This window comes from Tachysurus fulvidraco, chromosome 20, assembly GCF_022655615.1.
Source record: "Tachysurus fulvidraco isolate hzauxx_2018 chromosome 20, HZAU_PFXX_2.0, whole genome shotgun sequence".
Lineage (NCBI taxonomy): Eukaryota > Metazoa > Chordata > Actinopteri > Siluriformes > Bagridae > Tachysurus > Tachysurus fulvidraco.
Genome location: NC_062537.1, coordinates 9,540,245 through 9,558,828, shown reverse-complemented (window position 1 = coordinate 9,558,828; position 18,584 = coordinate 9,540,245). Strand labels below are relative to the sequence as shown.

The 18,584-nt window shown below is 36.2% G+C and overlaps 1 protein-coding gene across 1 annotated transcript in view; it reads right to left on the bottom strand.

Annotated features, from left to right (window-relative positions):
* kcnj6 (potassium inwardly rectifying channel subfamily J member 6) overlaps positions 1–18,584 on the bottom strand; it is a 53,167-nt gene that overhangs the window by 16,026 nt on the left and 18,557 nt on the right. Inside the window, exon 2 of the mRNA XM_027148731.2 lies at positions 2,259–3,183. Within this exon, the coding sequence (XP_027004532.2) occupies positions 2,259–3,159 (901 nt within the window). The 5' untranslated portion in view covers positions 3,160–3,183. The remainder of the gene's footprint in view (positions 1–2,258; positions 3,184–18,584) is intronic.

Below are 18,584 nucleotides of genomic sequence, written 5' to 3'. Positions count from 1 at the left end.
TAGAGAGAGTTCTGCTTAATGTAAACGTGGTAAGACTTTTAAAAGCCTCTGAGGTAAACAACCACATTATTCCTGCACTGTGCTGAACTTGACAGGCCAGAATTTTCTGCTCTCATTTTGATGCACTGCTGCTTTTTTCTGGCCATGTTCCACCTAAATCCCTTCTAAACAGGCTACAACCTTACAAGTTAAGATCTATGAAAGTCAGGATTAATGCTGAAGCTCTTCTTTCCATGACCTTGTTCATCCTGGAATGATCTATGACCCTGTGCCTCATTCAGCAATAGCCGAGATCACTGTGTTAAAATGTTACTTACTTCCTGCTTCTGATTTCCTGATTTTATACTTCTTTCTTTCTTCATCTCTTTTTTATTTCATTTGGACATTTTGTATCAGGCATTAGCCACTCCCACACATACTGCAAGGTGAAATCTGATGAACCATTCAAGCTGTTGACATCTTGTTTATGAGTAATCTTTGGAAGATATATGTTTTTATAGGCTTTAATCCAAAATGCATGGATGTTTATACATACATTAACATTAGCAGCCCAACACTAGTAATGTTAGTAATATTACTACACTTAGGTTTATAAGAAAAAAGATTTTTGAATGGCTGGAGAGAATAGCACTAGCGAAGAAAACTTTGCATGTCAAGATACTGTAGCACCAGATAAAAAATGGTTAATCCTCATAACTGACCTTTATATAATTTTATGAGGCACAATTCTAAGAAAAGAAATGCATGCTGAGAATATAGGATTTAATTGTACTGTTATTACACTGTTTGCTTTGTGCTTTATAATTGGAAAAAATATATTTTTGTCAGGCATTTTTATATTCTTGTGGTGGTCACCCAACACCACAAGAAATCATCTCTCTCTCTCTCTCTCTCTCTCTCTCTCTCTCTCTCTCTCTCTCTCTCTCTCTCTCTTTCTCTCTCTTTCTCTCTTTCTCACTCTCTCTCTCCCCCTCTCTCTTAGATTTTTAGTATGGTTTCATTACTACATCCTTGCTAGTATACAAATGGACTTTTATCAGATTTTCTTGATTCTGACCTCTCTCTCTCTCTCTCTCTCTCTCTCTCTCTCTCTCTCTCTCTCTCTCTCTCTCTCTCTCTCTCTCTCTTAGATTTAGTAGTATGGTCTTCTTACTACAAAAGCCACTCGTTAAAAATCTGAACTTCAAAAATAAAATAAATAAAGAAAAGTTGTTATTAGTTCAAGCATCAAATTTGATTTTCAGATCAGGCAAATAGGAATAGTTGCTCTGTTATTGCATACACTAATTAGTGATGATAGCTCAACAATTACACAATTGACTACAATAACAATAAGCACTATAACATTTGAACAGAGATTCGAATGGAGCTGTTTGTCCTACTACATGCGACACTGTTGTCTCACTACTAATCCACTCTACATCCTCTACATGACTGCCATTTCTTTGTATACACGCACAGAGTCGTCTCTCTCACTCGTGATGTACTCGCGTTAACATACTATGAGAATGTTTTCAATAAGTTCTTCTTTAGTCAAAGGCATTCGTAAAGATTTACTGGGAAAAATGTATAACATAAACTGAGTAGGAAACATTTTGCTGGAGACTTTAGTTTCCACCCTGTGTTTTTTTTGTGTAACTGAAATTGGTTTCAGAAAAGGAATTAGGTTAATGTTTCAGCTACACCCCCCCCTAATTAAACATAAGAAAGTTCGCCATACATTAGTTTATTCATACATTTTATGTATAAAATGTGTAATGACTGAATAGAATACATAAACTTAATTTGATTGAATTTAATTATATTTATATCACACAGACCATCACAAATTAAATAAGTGTATATTTTGAACCCTCTATTTATCTGCCTGTGTATGATGCAGTATGATGTATTTTTCTCTTCATTAATGGCAATGGCTTTCCTTTCCATCTAATCTGTGGAATCTCTGTCTGCAGAGAGTCTTTCTCCGCCAGCCAGCCAGATTTTATTCTTCTGCTAATGAAAGATCATCTCATTTACTCTCCCCAGTTAGACATTGCTGACCAAATACGAAGGCCTTCAATGGACTCACAGCTGATAAACATGATGCAGGATTTTTACATAAAACACACCACGCATAAAATCATGCTTTCAAAAGCACTAACTTTTATAGAAATAAAAATATATATTTTTCTATGATTGCAGGAGAGCTATTTTTTTTATCTTTAAAGACTATGAGTTTCTGGCTTGCTTTAAGTAAATTATGTGTGTATTCCTACCTGTGGCCTCCACCATGCCTTCCAGAATCACAACAATCTCCAGCTCCTCCTTAGCGAGGGTGGCTTTGGAGATCTCCCAGAAGGGGCTATGCTGGTTGATCTCATGGCAGATGATGAGTGGGGACACAAGGAAGAGGCGGTCATCTCCCGTGTCATAGCCCACATTCATGTCTGTTTGGTTGAGGGGGATAAACTCCCCCTCCTTGGTCTGTTTGGACTTGATCAGCTTAGCTCGGATTGAGGCCTCAACGATGTGTGAGTTCCTCAGGTCACCAACGCGGAACATCAGACAGAGGCGCCCGTCGCGCATTGAGATGACTGCGTTGGTAGAGAACACCAATGTCTCTGCACGTTTCTTAGGCTGTGAGATCTTCACAAACATACAGCCCACCATAAAGGCATTCACAATTGATCCCAGCACCGACTGCACTAACAGAAGCACGATTCCCTCTGGGCACTTGTCTGTGATCACCCGATACCCATAACCAATGGTTGTCTCAGTTTCAATGGAGAACAGGAAGGCCGAGACAAAACCCTCCAGGTTGTTGACACACGGCGTCCATGCATTATCACCTATGTGCTCCAGGTCCCCTCGAGCATAGGCGATCAGCCACCACATAAAGCCAAAAAAGAGCCACGTTACTGTGTAGACCAGCACAAAAATGAAGAGGTTGAACCGCCACTTCAGGTCCACTAGCGTGGTGAAGATGTCTGTGAAGTAGCGGTAGGTCTCGCGAACGTTGCCGTGGTGCACGTTGCACTTGCCATCCTTGCGCACATAACGCTGGGCCTTGCTCTTGACTCGATCGCTGTCCTGAAGCTGCTTGGGCAGGTCATCTCGTGCCTGTTTGGGCAGCCGTGGCTGTCTCACTGTGACGGGACTCTCCACATCCTGCTCCATTTGGCCTTCTGGAAGGGTCTGAGCCTAGAAGCAAGATATATGAGATTGGATCATCTTATATACAATGCAGCTAATTATAATCATATTATATGAATTCTGGATCAGCTGAACTGAATAAACAAGACATATTGTGTATTTTGGGTTACAGGGTGAGACAAGAGGCAAAAACCCAGCCAAAAGACAAAGCTGTAACACTGCAGAACGCATACACATATGATTTTAAACTAGTTTTTCTATAATTATCTAGTCATTTATGTCTGTACATTTGTGAGTCACAAACTGCTGGAACCAAATTCCTTGTGTGTGTCAATAAAACTTGGACAAAACTTGGACAATAAATCTGAAACTGATTCTGATTTATTGACTGACGGTACCAGGCCTGGGTGATTAATGAGAATTTTTCCATCACCATATTTCTGACCAGTTTTGTTTAAAAGTCAGCCAATGATATTTTGCTTTTTTGTTTTGTTTAATTATGTGCAGCATGAAACGAAATTAAACCAAGTAGCAAATGATCTAACCACATAAATTTTGCTCTGATTTTAGACTCAAATGGGAAAATGGGTTAATAAGAATAGAAGCAAGCTAAAATCAATGTTAATAAAGAGTTTAATATTTAAGTTAAATCAAGGTGAAAAAGGACCAAGAAAATTTCTTTTTATGGGCCAAGACTGGCACAGTAATGAATGTCTATGGATGTCTACGATCAGTTAGAGCTCAATGGGTCTGGAAATTTATTTACAGCGAAACTATTTCCCTCTTTAAAGCATTTATTAAAACACAACCCTTAATTTTTCTGTGTTCTACAAAATGCAAAAACAGATGTGCCATGTTGGGAGGAACGGTGGGAGCTCAGACCATCTCATCAGTCTCTCGCACACAATATTGCCCCACTGTGGCTTTAACCCAAGGTTACATATTACAGTGCCTCAGATTTGGGTGTTCCTAACGATCCCTGCATGACTTACTGTCACAGCAAGCTCTTCACTAAATAGCAGCAAAATGATCCTGAGAAGTATTCTTCTGCTTCTAGGGAGGTAGATAAGGTAAAATCAAGCACAATAAAGTCTTTGTGTTGCAACGTAGAGGAATGTCATCACAGCAATAACACTGGATCGATGTATATAATAAATCTTTCAAAGCAACAAATGAATAAATAAATAAGCATTGCTCAGCAGTGCAAAAAGGAACTAACCGCTGAGAGATCCCAACTGGTATGTGCCCTTCATTGTTTAGGATTCTCAAGAAGGCAATTCATATGAATTTTTAATTTATGTCTATTTCTGCATGTCTTGACATTTCTCCTTCTCACTGACAATTCAGCATGACCTCATTATGCTGTTCTGTGCTGGTTCATCACTCTCCAATTAATACTGCTACAGCAAAATTCTTGTAAAATAAGTGAAACAGGCTTCAGCTTGTCAGTGGAATTCATTGCAAATGTCTGAAAATATAGAAAATCTCTACACGTAATACATTTCGCATTTAGAACAAAGAGGTCAATACCATATACACACTGAAACAGATGTCTGGGATTCTATACAAGATTCTCATATTAATGAGTTTGTTTTTTTTCACTCTCTCAAAGATAATTTTTTACAAAGAGTAATAAATTAATTCATTAATTCATTCATTTATTTATTTGCTTTAACCACTTTATCTTGGTTATTTTAATGGAAACAAGAAACCATTAGCTGATCAAGACTTGCACATAAACTCAACCAGACAGACCAGACTTGAGCTCACGATTGAACTTGGAGACCCTGGAGCTGTAATGAGGCAACGAATATATAAACAACTGTAAAGTGGCAGATTTTAAGTAATTTCATTGCACTGAGGCTGGATGTAAGTAAAGTGCAATGTAAATCCCAAACCCTATATATAAGTAGTAAATTGTAAGTAAACAATACAAAGAGTTGACATTTGTGATGTTGAGATCAAACTGCTTTTGAACCGACACGTTTTCCAAACATCTCTTCTGATATTTTACTATCAAACCAACACAATAAAAAATAATGGCTGCAAAATGAATCTGCATTTAAATATGCTAAAGAATTGAAAAAAGTAATGTGACATTAACAGGAATATATGTAAAATAATTTGTGATATATCTTGCAATGGCAAGTTGTTTACAAGTGAAGATGGCTTGCATAGATGTATGGCATTTGGTTTAACTCCATGTCCAAAGGGAAAAACAGTTAAAATCTTACATCATTTGCATGAGTCTTTACTTAAATCCTCTTTTTGTACCACATCCCCTCTCCACAATGTTCCGTTCCCAGAGAGTCGATCTTGTTCCTGCAGACACACGACCATGAGGCAAAGTGCTGCTCTCTTTCTATGTTCTGCATACAGCGACTTTGCTGATTAGTCACACACAGAGGCGTTTCACTCCCTGACCTTGCAAGCTTATTCAGCATCATCAGTACCAAAAACCACGAATTCTGCAAAACCCTTTAAGCATCAACAGGCAGTGTGTCTACAGGAGCTTTCGAGAAGCATTCCTTCCTGAACAACCTAGACAGCTACAGGATGGACAGAGCTTCAACAGTGGTGCTTTATTGGACTGTGTACTGTATATTCACAGTAAGAGGCACAAATAAACAGAACAACTAGGAAGTAAGCATTTCTTACAGTGAACTAAGTGAAAATGATGCTGTAAAGAAAATAATACTATATACAACAATCGTATTTACAACTAATTAAACTGATTTCATTAAAGCAGTTCTCAATATGTCATGAATCTCCACCTGCACACAGCGTGCACTTGCCCACAGCTCTACAACACCTCTGTTCCGCTTTCTTCTTTCACATTGCCATGTGCTTTTGGTTTGGTTCATGTCTTGTCTATGCCCCATTTCATCATTGACTTTTTCCTGCATTTGTCCTTATTACTTGTACCTGTTTTGAGTTTTATCCTGAGATTAGTTCACTTAATTAAAACCTTCATGTACTGTATGTCTTAGTCTTTGCAAAATAATCGTTTAGTTTCTTTGTGTTTTTTGTGTTTCTTTGAGATCTAGATTTTTCTGTTTTCTTTTTCCACAATTTTTGCCTAGCATTTATTGTCATGTTAGCTAATGACCTGTTCCTGTCCAGACCCAGCTTTTTCTTGACGTTTATCTGACACAGTAGCATAACAGGTTTATTAAATGCTCAATTTAATCATCAAGCACCAATTTATAATAATTCACACCAGTCATCTGTGATGACAAATTACTTGTATAACACTTAAGGTTACTGCTTTAGACATGTTTTGTGGTAGTATGTAAAATTTTTAAAAACTGGAAACAAATATTAATTGAAATATTAATTGACTTTATTCTACTTTTGGAATAAAAGCTACAGTAAATACTGGTCAATAATCAAAATGTAATGAACCTTTCATCTACAACATGATTTAGCAAATGTGACTATTATACTTATAAGTGTACTAAATATTATAAGGAAAAACTTACAATGCTAATAGTCTTTAAATAAAAGCCATTGACTCAAATAAAAATGACAGAGACAGAGATTCATTGTTGTTGAACCGAAGAACTGAGAATGAATCTTTTTTACTGAGTGTTTTCGAACTATATAGATTTCTATGTAAACATATAACTGTGGAATACAATTCATCAAGCTCATCTTTAACAGCTGAGTAGATGATTGGGCTTAGTTCTAGCTACAGTAAGTTTATGTAGGTATACGTAATAATTTATAACTATAACTTGTGAACTTTTACAATTTTTTAAAAGTCCCTTTACAGAACAATATTCAACAATATAATTAATACAAATAAGAACAGCTGAGAAGATCAACGGAATCTCTCTTACCTCTATCACGGACATGCACGCCTCAATGGCAAAGCCAACAGCATTGATGACACACACACCTCACACACACTCTTCACCCTTTTGCCCTCTGGAAAAAGGTATGAAGCATACCACATTTTAATACCTCATAAAAATGCTGTGATTACAGAAGTTTATGTATGTTTACAATCCTCTAGTTTTTCCACAATGTACTTTGTAATATACAGAATACACACAGGTCGGTGATATTTTATGTATTTATTCCTGTTGTGTCTTGTATTGTCTTTTGTCTCACACTGTTTGCACCAGGTTGCACACGATGCACTTTATTTGGCTAGGACAACTTTCAAGTCCACAGCTTTGTGTTGTTTTATGTAGCTCTATGTTGTTCTATGTAGCACCATGGTCCTGGAGAACCGTTGTTTCATTTCATTATGTATTGCATCAGCTAAATATGGTTGTAATTAAAATAAAAGCTTCTTGACCTCACCTGACTTGACTAATATTATTTTCATATCCTAACTGTTTTGTGGTTTATCTGAAATCTGCAGCAAGAAGGTGGTGATTATTGTATGAAATACAGGTATAATGACAAACGTGGTGCATGAGCCCCGTTTTCTCTGTACATTAATATAAACTCTGTTTTCTCTCTCTTTTTATCTCCTTGAGCATTGAGCTAAATGTGAGTATGTGGTTGTGCGTGGAGCAAAGCAGAATGTAATGCGTGAGCTGGAAAGATGCCAAGCTATTTGTGTTGAAAAGTTTTCCATTATTGACTGACTAGCATGCCACAGACACATGAGCTTGAATAAAAACCCCAAATGTGATCTTACACTGGCTTGGCTGTGTGTCTGAGTGGTGTACTGCCAATACTGTTACACAGAAGTAATATAGTGTAATTTTATTTATGGCAACACAGTTCCTTTCGCTGAGAAAAATGGCTATGTTAAATGCAATCACCCCATCTCACACCTGAATAACAGACAGTCTGGCAAAAGCAATAGAGTGAAAACTTCTGAGTCATATCGGGTGTTAAAGCTGCCCCCCCCCCCACCTTCCCCCACATATCTTCCTGCGTTTGCTGTGTGCAGCTGATTTTTGTCCCCTGATGTTCTGTACACATGCAGACCAGTACAAACAGCACCGCTTATAGATTCCTGTTAAAGACTTGAAACTTGAGAGATTTAATTGTAACGACACAAACATAAGTATGTTATCCACATATACTTGGTTTTATTTGAAAGTGGGAGCAATATATTTGATTATAGGGATAAGGATAGATGTTAGAGATATATAGTATTTTAAATTTTAACTTAATATTTTAAAATTAATTTTAATCTTTAAATGTATGTCTTCATTTATGTATTTTTCTTATTATGTCTTCTTAATATTATTATAATATATATTTATATTTTTTCCTCTTATGTTTCTGTACATCTGTAAAGCTGCTTTGTGACAATGTGAATTGTTATACAAATAAATTGACCTGAATTGAACTATAATGCGCTTGCTTATTATTAATGCCCGTGACAAAATATGTGAAATATAATCAGGAGCCAAAATTACTGTTCAACATGTGTTCATTATGTTGACGTCATGAATTTGTTATAGATTTTGGTAAAAAAAAAAAAAGACAATAGATAATATACAAAATGATAACAAAACAACTTTAAATATCTTTAAAGTAAATTACAATATTATCTTACGTAGTATGAAAAAATAACGCAAATCCCGTACATTTGGCTGGCTGAAGGTTAAGCGTCTTGCTTAAGCTTTTTTTTTTCACACAGCCTCCATTTCTCACCTAAAGAAACTATGGTCCAGTTTAAGAAAAATGGTAAGAATTCAAACCTTGGATTTCATTTCAGGCAAATTTAATCAGCATAGCTTTTCATATACAGTACAGTACATGGAGTCCTGAGCACTTATCAGTGTGTTTTGTATGATGTTTTATTTATTATTTCTGTCAGTGATTTTGTCATTTTCAACTAAATGTAACCTTGAAGTAAGCTTGAACACCTAAGCTGGTTCTGGTGTGAATGTTTTTGAAGAATGATTTATTTTATAATCTGGTTCTCTTGTATTCATATTACATTAGCTCATTTGTCTTATTAGCTCAATTACGGCAGGATTAGTGTGAAGGATGATAATCCTATTCAATAAAATACATGCAGCAAAAACTCATACTAGCTCAACTTATTCCTCTAGAAAGAGCAGAACCAATAAGATCTGGGGTTTATCCTAGATTAATTCATTTCATCTACTAATCCAATTGCTGCAAATTATAATATTTCTGCATACATACAACTATTTATTCCTGGATTTAGTTTTCAGTAATCCTAGATAGAATTCAGATTTAATTTTAACTTTTAATTTTGCATCTGAAGCGGTTTATGTGTGAAAATTGCCACTATATATATTAGAGTTTAATTACTAGATTAGCACTTTTTGTTTTGCTTGTTTTCAGCTGAAAAAATGTTTTAATAATGGTTAATCCTAAGAGTAACAAGTAAACAACCTTTTACTTTTTAGATTTACAAAAAATCCATGAAGGTTGAAGATCAGATTTAACCTCAAATGGTTTTAATCACAGTTTAAGCTTTTAAGTGACAATTTATTTGACCATGTTTAAAATAATTGATGCAAGCTAAAAAGTAAAGTTTGTTCCAATAAGGATTAATCACATTTTACATTTCAGCTTCTTGCATCATTTATTTTAAACATGGTAAAATACATGGCCAATTAAAAGCTTGTGATAAAAGACTGTGATTAAAACCATTTGAGGTTAAGTCTGATCTTCAACCATGATGGATTGATGGACTGATAAAACTGGACCATAGTCGCTTTAGGTGTGAAATGAGAAAGAGATCAACAGTAAATTCTATGTATTTTAGCTTTACTATATGAATAATTTAACTGATTTGGTTTCATCATATTTTCCATGCTTAGACATATGTGCAAATATTTCGGTGGTGCTGGGATTTTTTTTTAACGTTTTTGCAAGCTATTTGCAGAAAGAAATGCTGTAATTTTGTCACTTAGTCAGATTAATCCTGCCTTGTTTGATACCACAGACTAAATGTCCAGTGGGAATATTTTGTAATCATGCTTGCCCATGAAATATATTTCTATAATAACTCTTTGTGGTATATTTTGCTTAAATTAGATTTTTCATTTCAGCACAGCCATCCACAAGAACAACACATTCCTGTAAGTTTGAGGACATCTGACCATTACAGCTATTTGTGCTTGTTGAATATCCTGTTCCAGATTAAACCTCTCTTTGCACTTTGGGTTTAGATGTAAGTGCGATTTATATCAAACATAGCAGTGAAGGTGTTGATTTGAAGCACTGTGAGAGCTTTTGCCTGCTGTACAGTTGCAGTCGCTACACTACGGTGAGAATTTGAGATGTGTGACTAGTAGTTACCGTGGGCTGTTTCGTCAGCAGCAGGCTGTATTTGCCACATAGGACTTAATTAATGTACATGATATTAAAAAAAAAACTTTTAAAAGTAGCCCCATCCAGCACCTTCGTCAAATCCAGCCCCGCTCAAAGGGTCAGAAAGGGTTATTATAATAATAAGTAAGATGATTCAACATGAGTGTAGCTCTGTGCTCATATCTCTACTCTGTGCAATTATTATTGGCAATCATTTCATTATTGCTCTTTTCTAATATAACATTACAGTCTGGGGTAGACTAGTTATAAAAGGATCAACACGGATACACAAATGTGATGAACTGGGGGAGTTGTGACCTTTAAATGTGTCTCTTAGAACAATCCTTCAGAACAATTCATGACTCTTTTAAATATCCCTTATATTATTTGCTCAGCCCTGACATTAGTCTATTCTGCATAAGTCTTTCAAAGTTAACATTTCTAAAGATTCAGAATGTCTTCAGTGGACATAAAGCACACAGGAAAAGAGACGAGATATATTGCCTGAATGCCTTAAAAGAAAACGACCACCAACATTAACAATGTTACACAATGAAGAATATGTAAATCTTATGTATGTACTGTATGCATGTATGTCAAGTGCTTATTTGTATTCTGTGTGCCTCAAATTTATTTCTACACTTGGTTTAGTGATGTTCCTGAAATGCTGTAACCTCTGATCTGCTGAAAGTTAACACAGAGCAACAAAACCTAATGTCAATTGAAATCAAGTGTGGCATTATGTTTGAACTGTTAGATCCTTGAGTCAGTATTCAGTCTGCACCTCCATTAGAAGCTTACAAAGGAATATCCACATACATCAACCCACACACACACACACACACACACACACACACACACACACACACACACACACACACACACACACACACACACACACACACACACACACACACACACACACACACACACACAGAATCACAGTAGGGGTTTTGCCACACTTAATGTCTCCTGGTGTCTCAGCACTGCATCTGAAGGACATGGAGCTTTACACACAAACACAAACACACACACTACAAGAATGGCCTCTAAAAACAATGTTCCTGTAAAGGTCATGCCATTTCACATGGCAATCAAATTGTATTAAAGTGAGAGACCTTATGATCTTTATTTTGTCATTCAACTCAATGCTGCAGCTCCACCCAAACACACACAAGCACAGATTTAAACCACTAATCGCTGTACCTTCTAGCTCAGGGACACAGTCAGCACTATCTGTAGCTGCCACCTTTTTCTACTCAATCAAATCCTAGCTTATTTGACCCAAGGTACTGAATATTTGCTAAATATATGCAAAAAATGAAACATATTTCTCAGATCAGCACCATGACCTAATGTGACATCTGCAGCTAGACCGAAACCATGGCTTTCTTAAGCATCGGCTCATTCCCTTCCTGCTTCTTTTAGGCTTTTCTATAGTGAGAACAACACACGGTACTTCAGGAGGAAGAAGAAAAATACCAAAGCGAATATCTTCAGCTGTCCTCAGTCCCTGCACTCTTCTGAGTATTTGAAATAGCAAGTAACAAGTGTCTAGGTGAGCACCAGACATATAGTGACAGTGCTGCATTTAATAATTCAATAAGCATATGAACAAGCTAGCTAAAAGAATGTCTCGGGAAAAATAAGCTACAGTAGATGTGCTCACTTTGCTTGGATGCAACAAATGCAATTTCTTGAGGCTGACAGCTGCTAAATGAGAAAAAATGTCTTATCAAAAGCAATAACACAATTGCTTTGTCTAGAGGTACAATAAGTAGATTTCCATACGCTTCCTCTGTTACAGTCAAAACATGCAGAGTATCACAGCAGTCATTCTGTACACGTTGTACTGTAGCATGTGCCATGGGCTCAGTCACAACCACAGAACAGAGACTTCTTTAAAATCAGAACACTTTGTGACATTTTTTTTACCCCAAAGTTTATGGAACCTCTTTGTTTCTTTATTTCTTCCATCATTATTCTTTCTTTCTTTCTTTCTTTCTTTCTTTCTTTCTTTCTTTCTTTCTTTCTTTCTTTCTTTCTTTCTTTCTTTCTTTCTTTCTTTCTTTCTTTCTTTCATCCTTCCTTCTTTTCTTTCTTTCTTTCTTTCTTTCTTTCTTTCTTTCTTTCTTTCTTTCTTTCTTTCTTTCTTTCTTTCTTTCTTTCTTTCTTCCTTATTCTATAATACCTTATTACATATTGTTGCCTCACACAATTGTCACTTTTTTTTTTTATCACAACAAGCAATGTATAATATGTTAAACCGTTTATATACAGAATTGTTTTTTATATTTGGCTCACAAGCTGGTAGGCCCGACTGCTATGTGAAGGTTTAGCCAAGACTCCTGCATTTCTAGCTTTGTAAATTCACTCATATTTAAAAGAAAACTGAACAGTGCCACAGAGTAAAAATAAATAAATAAACAAACAAACAAATAAATAAATACATAAATAAATAAAAACTGTAGCATTCATTTGCAAAAACCTAACAAATGTGAGTGTGTGCGTACAAGTGCCAATTTGTAGTCACAATGATGGGTGAGCGCCAGGTACTTACATAAAGTAAAATCAGAAAAGCGGTGAGGGAGAACATGAGACATGGTGAGGTAGAAGACAGTAATTGAGAACATGTAAACGAGATGTACATAATGTGCATATGTAAGCGTGTGTGAGAGAGAGAAAAATGAGAGAGAGAGAGAGAGAGAGAAAAATGAGAGAGAGAGAGAGAGAGAGAGAGAGAGAGAGAGAGAGAGAGAGAGAGAGAGAGAGAGAGAGAGAGAGAGAGAGAGAGAGAGAGAGAGAGAGAATTCATATTCTGCATCTTTGGATATTTTTACACATTAATTTTCCATGGCTGGTTGGATCTGCCTGGAACAAAGGTATAGAAACAGACTGTGCAATAACATGTTCTCTATGTCAGATCATACACTGCAGACCCTCTAACACTACTAAAATTCAAATAAATGACTATATTCTCCGAAATATTTATCTGATTTGATTGTTATGTAGAATCCTTCAAGATCACTTAGATCCCAAAATGGTCATTTTTTACTGGTACCACAATCCCGTCTGCAACGCAGGGGAGACCGAGCTTTCGCAGCCCTAAGCTGTGGAATAGCTTGCCACCACCAGTCAGAACTGCTTCTACGTTTTCTGAATTTAAATCCATGTTAAAAACACACCTCTTTTCCTTTGCTTTTAATTGTAAGTAATTTGTACGTTCTTTTATATTTATGTTCTTTCTTTTTTTTCCTTTTCTTTTATCTCTATGTACAGCACTTTGGCCAGCTCAGGCGAATTTTAAATGTGCTTTATAAATAAAACTGAATTGAATCGAATTGAATTATATTCTACTCACCTCATCCATAGAGGCTTATACATAAATGCAGAAAATGTGGTCACATAAACAAAATGTTTTTTAGTTCTAAGGTAATAAGAAATCTTTTTTCTGAAGAGGAAGTTTGCTCAGAACCCCAAACATGCAGTGAAAAGTGATAAGATTCCCAAGTTGATCATTTTTGTAAAAGTATTATATTTCATTAACATTTCAGCCAACATGGCTTCCATTAGCTGGAAAATAAGATCATGATGAGAGAGAAATTTAGCTGGAGAAACTTAATAAAACATCTACCTGAAGGTGATTTCATACACTATTTCTAATTTATATTATAGTAATTAATTGCACACACAAACACACAAAGAAACACACACACGCACACACACACACGCACGCACGCACGCACGCACGCACGCACGCACGCACACACACACACACACACACACACACACACACACACACACACACACACACACACACACACACACACACACACACACACACACACACACGCAGACACACACACAGAGTTCAGCAGACAGCTAAACATACAGAAAAGGGTCCTGTAATATATGTGTGTAAATCATAGCATTCACACACATTATTAATGTTTATCTAGCATAAATACATTAAGATGATAAAAGCCCTTGCCACAGGTTTATCAGCTTCTCGGCTCAGATGAACAGAATGTTCCAGATGCCCTTACGGAAAGACACTTCAGGCTAGCCTGTTCTATGACAAGCTGTGCCATATGTGTGTGTGTGTGTGTGTGTGTGTGTGTGTGTGTGTGTGTGTGTGTGTGTGTGTCTGAGTGAGGGCTACATGGCAGAAACAGAGACAGATGTGTAAACATTTACTGATGTGATTAATCAGCTCTCTCACTGTCTCGCCACCCAGTTCACTCTTTCTTTTTTTATCTCCTCCCTTACTCTTTCATTCTGTCCCTTTCTTCTGATTGCTCTTCAGAAGAAGGGACTGAATGCTGAGTCACTTCCTAGCGGTGTCAACTCTGTTACTGCCCCCTTCCCTAATAATACTCTAAAACTGTGCTCTGTAATCGCACCCTAATAATCCCTTTAGCTGCACTCAACACTGCACAGAAACTGTTTTCTAATAGCATTTTATAACACTGCTCTGTAACAGATCTCTATAATTCCACTTTCTAATGCTACCCCGTAAAAGATGTACATTGCATTAATACGTAATATATCTTATTTCTAAAACCACTCACTGTGTCCTGCAATCTTTAACGGCACCCTGAATAACTGCTCTGTGGATTTTCCTGAAAAATATTGTTTTGCGACACGGTGACATTATAATTACACTTTTAAGTAACTATGACATCATTTATTTGTTTCTGAAACTTAATTCTAGATTCTAAATGTACTCCTGATGAATATTTGCATACCTTTTTAACCCAATGTCTTTATCTCTTGCTCAAAAAAAGGATTAGATGTTGAATTATTCAAAACTTTTCACGCTTGTTTTGCAAGGTTTTTCTTTTTACAAGGTATACTAAGCTAAAAAAAGCAACTTGTGTAACTCTGTTCTGCTGTAATCACATTTTTGTGAAATAATTGCTGCTGCGCTGTGGTGTGTCTCTTCCATTTTACCCATGGCAGTGGGTTTGATGCATGATGGGAGTCACACCATATGAATCTGATTGGCTGCCAGCTTGCAATTTTTGCTTCTCACTTGCATAGACTTGGGAAACTTTTCACCACTCTCATCACATTCACCTGCTGCATGCTGCTCCCTCTCCCACAATAATCTGGGGAAATAAGCTGTCTTTACAGAAAATAAATGGGGGTCAGGATGAAGAAAACTTCTCTGGTACCATGTGAATCCATCGCAATAGCTCTGTGTAAGAATAGTCTAAAATCTTAGTTATTGTTATTATTATAAACTGAAATACTTTTTCTCAAAACTGCATGCAGAATAATCCGCAAAGAAAAACTTTCACAGCCTGCAGGTGTTTTCTTACCAATGGCGTATGTTTATGCAATCATGGTGAACATGAGACTCCTATTAAAAATAAAACACAGCATTTTCTTTCTATAAGCAGTTTAGGAGGTTTCTTAGAGCCACCAGTCCACCTGGGAGCATCCCCCCTTTTCCTTTACACAGTTTACTATCATTTAGCAAAAAGATTTATATGGAACAGTCACAGCGGGCTTCCTTATGATATGAAAAGAACAGAAATTACAATAGAAACTGTATCTCTGTAACTGTACATGTAAAATCTCTCTGTTATTATGCACATTATGGTAAAACTTTACAACAGTACAGGACTAACCATGAACTAATCCCTGAATGAACACTCACTTAAATATGAATTAATGTTGACTTATGGCATGTAAAATCACAAACTCATGATGAGCTAACCTTAACCGCGACATAATTCTTATGAATTCCTACATGAACTTCCTTAAGTACATGGCTACACTCCCTCCACAATCTTCCAGTAGCTGCCAAAAGCAGACTTAAACCACAGATGCTTGCCTACATGGAATGTATGCATCAAGGCTCTTCTCTATTTTGGCATCTAGGTGGTAGAATGAACTTCCCCTAGATGTCCAAACTGCTGAGTCACTGGCTGTCTTCAAATGTTGTCTACAACCCAATGCTTCCTTAAGTCCTATAACTGAAAAATGTTTTTGTGTGCTATATAACTTCCCCAAATGGGTTTTTCAGACTGATGGTGTTCTTAGTCCGTGACGTAGCGAACAAGTATGTATTCACTGAGTGAGACTTTTTATTCATAGTACAAAATAAGGGCTTCCGCCTAATGCCATTAATATAAATGTACATATTTCTGAGTTATTCACATTAAGGGGTAAAATTAAATCAAACATGCTCTGTATAAAACACTTGGCAATAATCTTACAGAACACTGGCATTAAATGTTAATACATATTATCATCTGCTAAGTGAATAAATATTCTTGTATTCATTTCACCCTTGTGGGTAAAAGGAGCAGAGCCTCGATTCGATCCACCCAAAGCAGGGTCTCGTAACCTCAGAGGGATGGAAAGGGAAATATATGTGAAATGACTAAAAACAGTTGAGATGAAATTATTGGTGTTTTTATTTGTGCATCTTGATAAATCTGATAAGGAGGATCAGTGTAAATTATGAAAGAACTCCAGTGCCATGACTTTATTTGTGTACACAGCTGCATATGGCAAATTATATAAACAAGTTTCAAATGATGCAGGATGATATTTTTTTCTATAGAGTATATTTTGTACAAGTTATCCCTAAATATTAATTAATACATTAACTTACAAACATATACTAACATGCAGGTGGTCATTATGCACACATTAAGACTCACACTAACCTGTAGTTAAGTTTAGAGCTTCATTAGTATGTAATTAGTGCATACATTAACTCATCAGTAGTTCATAGTTTAGCAAGGTTCAAAGAATTAATTCAGGTATCAGTGGAGGATTACAAGTGTTACGCACATTCTAATAGCTGTTAACATTTTCATCATTGCACCTTACTATTTCTGTATATTAATTTTATAAAAATGTTACAGTTAAGTAACTTTTGTACATTTAAGGTATTTGACAGACATCCATATCCAGAGATACTCTTGTTTATCTCATTTATGTAGCTGAGCAATTGAAGGTTAAAGCTCTTACTCAGTGGGCCAGGAGTGGTAGCTTGGTGGTCCTGGGATTTGAACACACAAACTTAAGCACTGACCTACCACATCCCTCAGGCTCTCTGTGCAGCTTACGTCACTGGGCATCAGTCTAACTCACCAGACGAGAAGATGTGGACTGACAGATCTAAAAGTCTGTTCCTGATAAGCAGAAGAAAGCCAGAAAATGGTTTAATATCTAATAATCATATACATTTCCAATTTCAGGTGTAACTTAGAAATCTGATATTCACAATAATTCCAGTGAATAGATTCTTATCTAGTTTCATTATTTCAGGCTTCTGTATACAACCAGCTGCTAAGTCTTGCCACATTCCGTTACAGACAAACCATAAAGACTCAAAAATACAATGCAGAGCTGATGCTATACAATGCCTTAAATCACTGCTCATTCTGCTCTCTGACATTCAAGTCAAATGCAAGAACATGTCACACAAACCAAATTAATTAAACAGATCAAGAAAATAATTGTGATTATTTTTGTGTCCTCATACACGGCTGGTCTTGTGACATACATTAAGAAAATCACACAGCTTGCAGTCAAGCAGGCTGTTGTAGGAACTGGATAGCACAGATGTGATCCCAAGCACTCTGTACAATGGTGGTTGCTACACTATGAATTCTGTGAATTCTGTATAGTGTGAAAATGTTGAGCACTAGTGGGCTCCGGGCTTTTCTGTATTATTCTTCCAATTAGTTTTTGGCGTAATTAAATAACTAAAACTTGTGTTAGTGAATTTAATTGTGTTAGCTAGTTAGTGAATATTTTTCCCATTTCAATTACGTCATCAACCAAAATCACAATAAATGGAGTTATGATAACTTCATGATATTTCTGATCTGAGTAATAGGAATTATCTCTTCTTTTCATACCACAAAGGGTCCCACTGTGTGATATACAAATAATGAAATAATCATAAAAGTGTGCTTTTTTGTATATTTATACATACAAACAGATCTACTGTATGTTAGAAAATCATTTGTAACACTTGCAGCAACAATTCTGCATTCAGAATTGGAAAGGTATTTATAAACACATTCTTTTCACCACATACTGCCGTACTTTCTATAACTTATTGAATCTAATGTCTTTCAATGCAGACAGAAAACAGGGTTAGAAGCAATTAGGTAAAGTAATTGGTCTGAGGAGCTCCTGTCTTTGCAATGCCCATT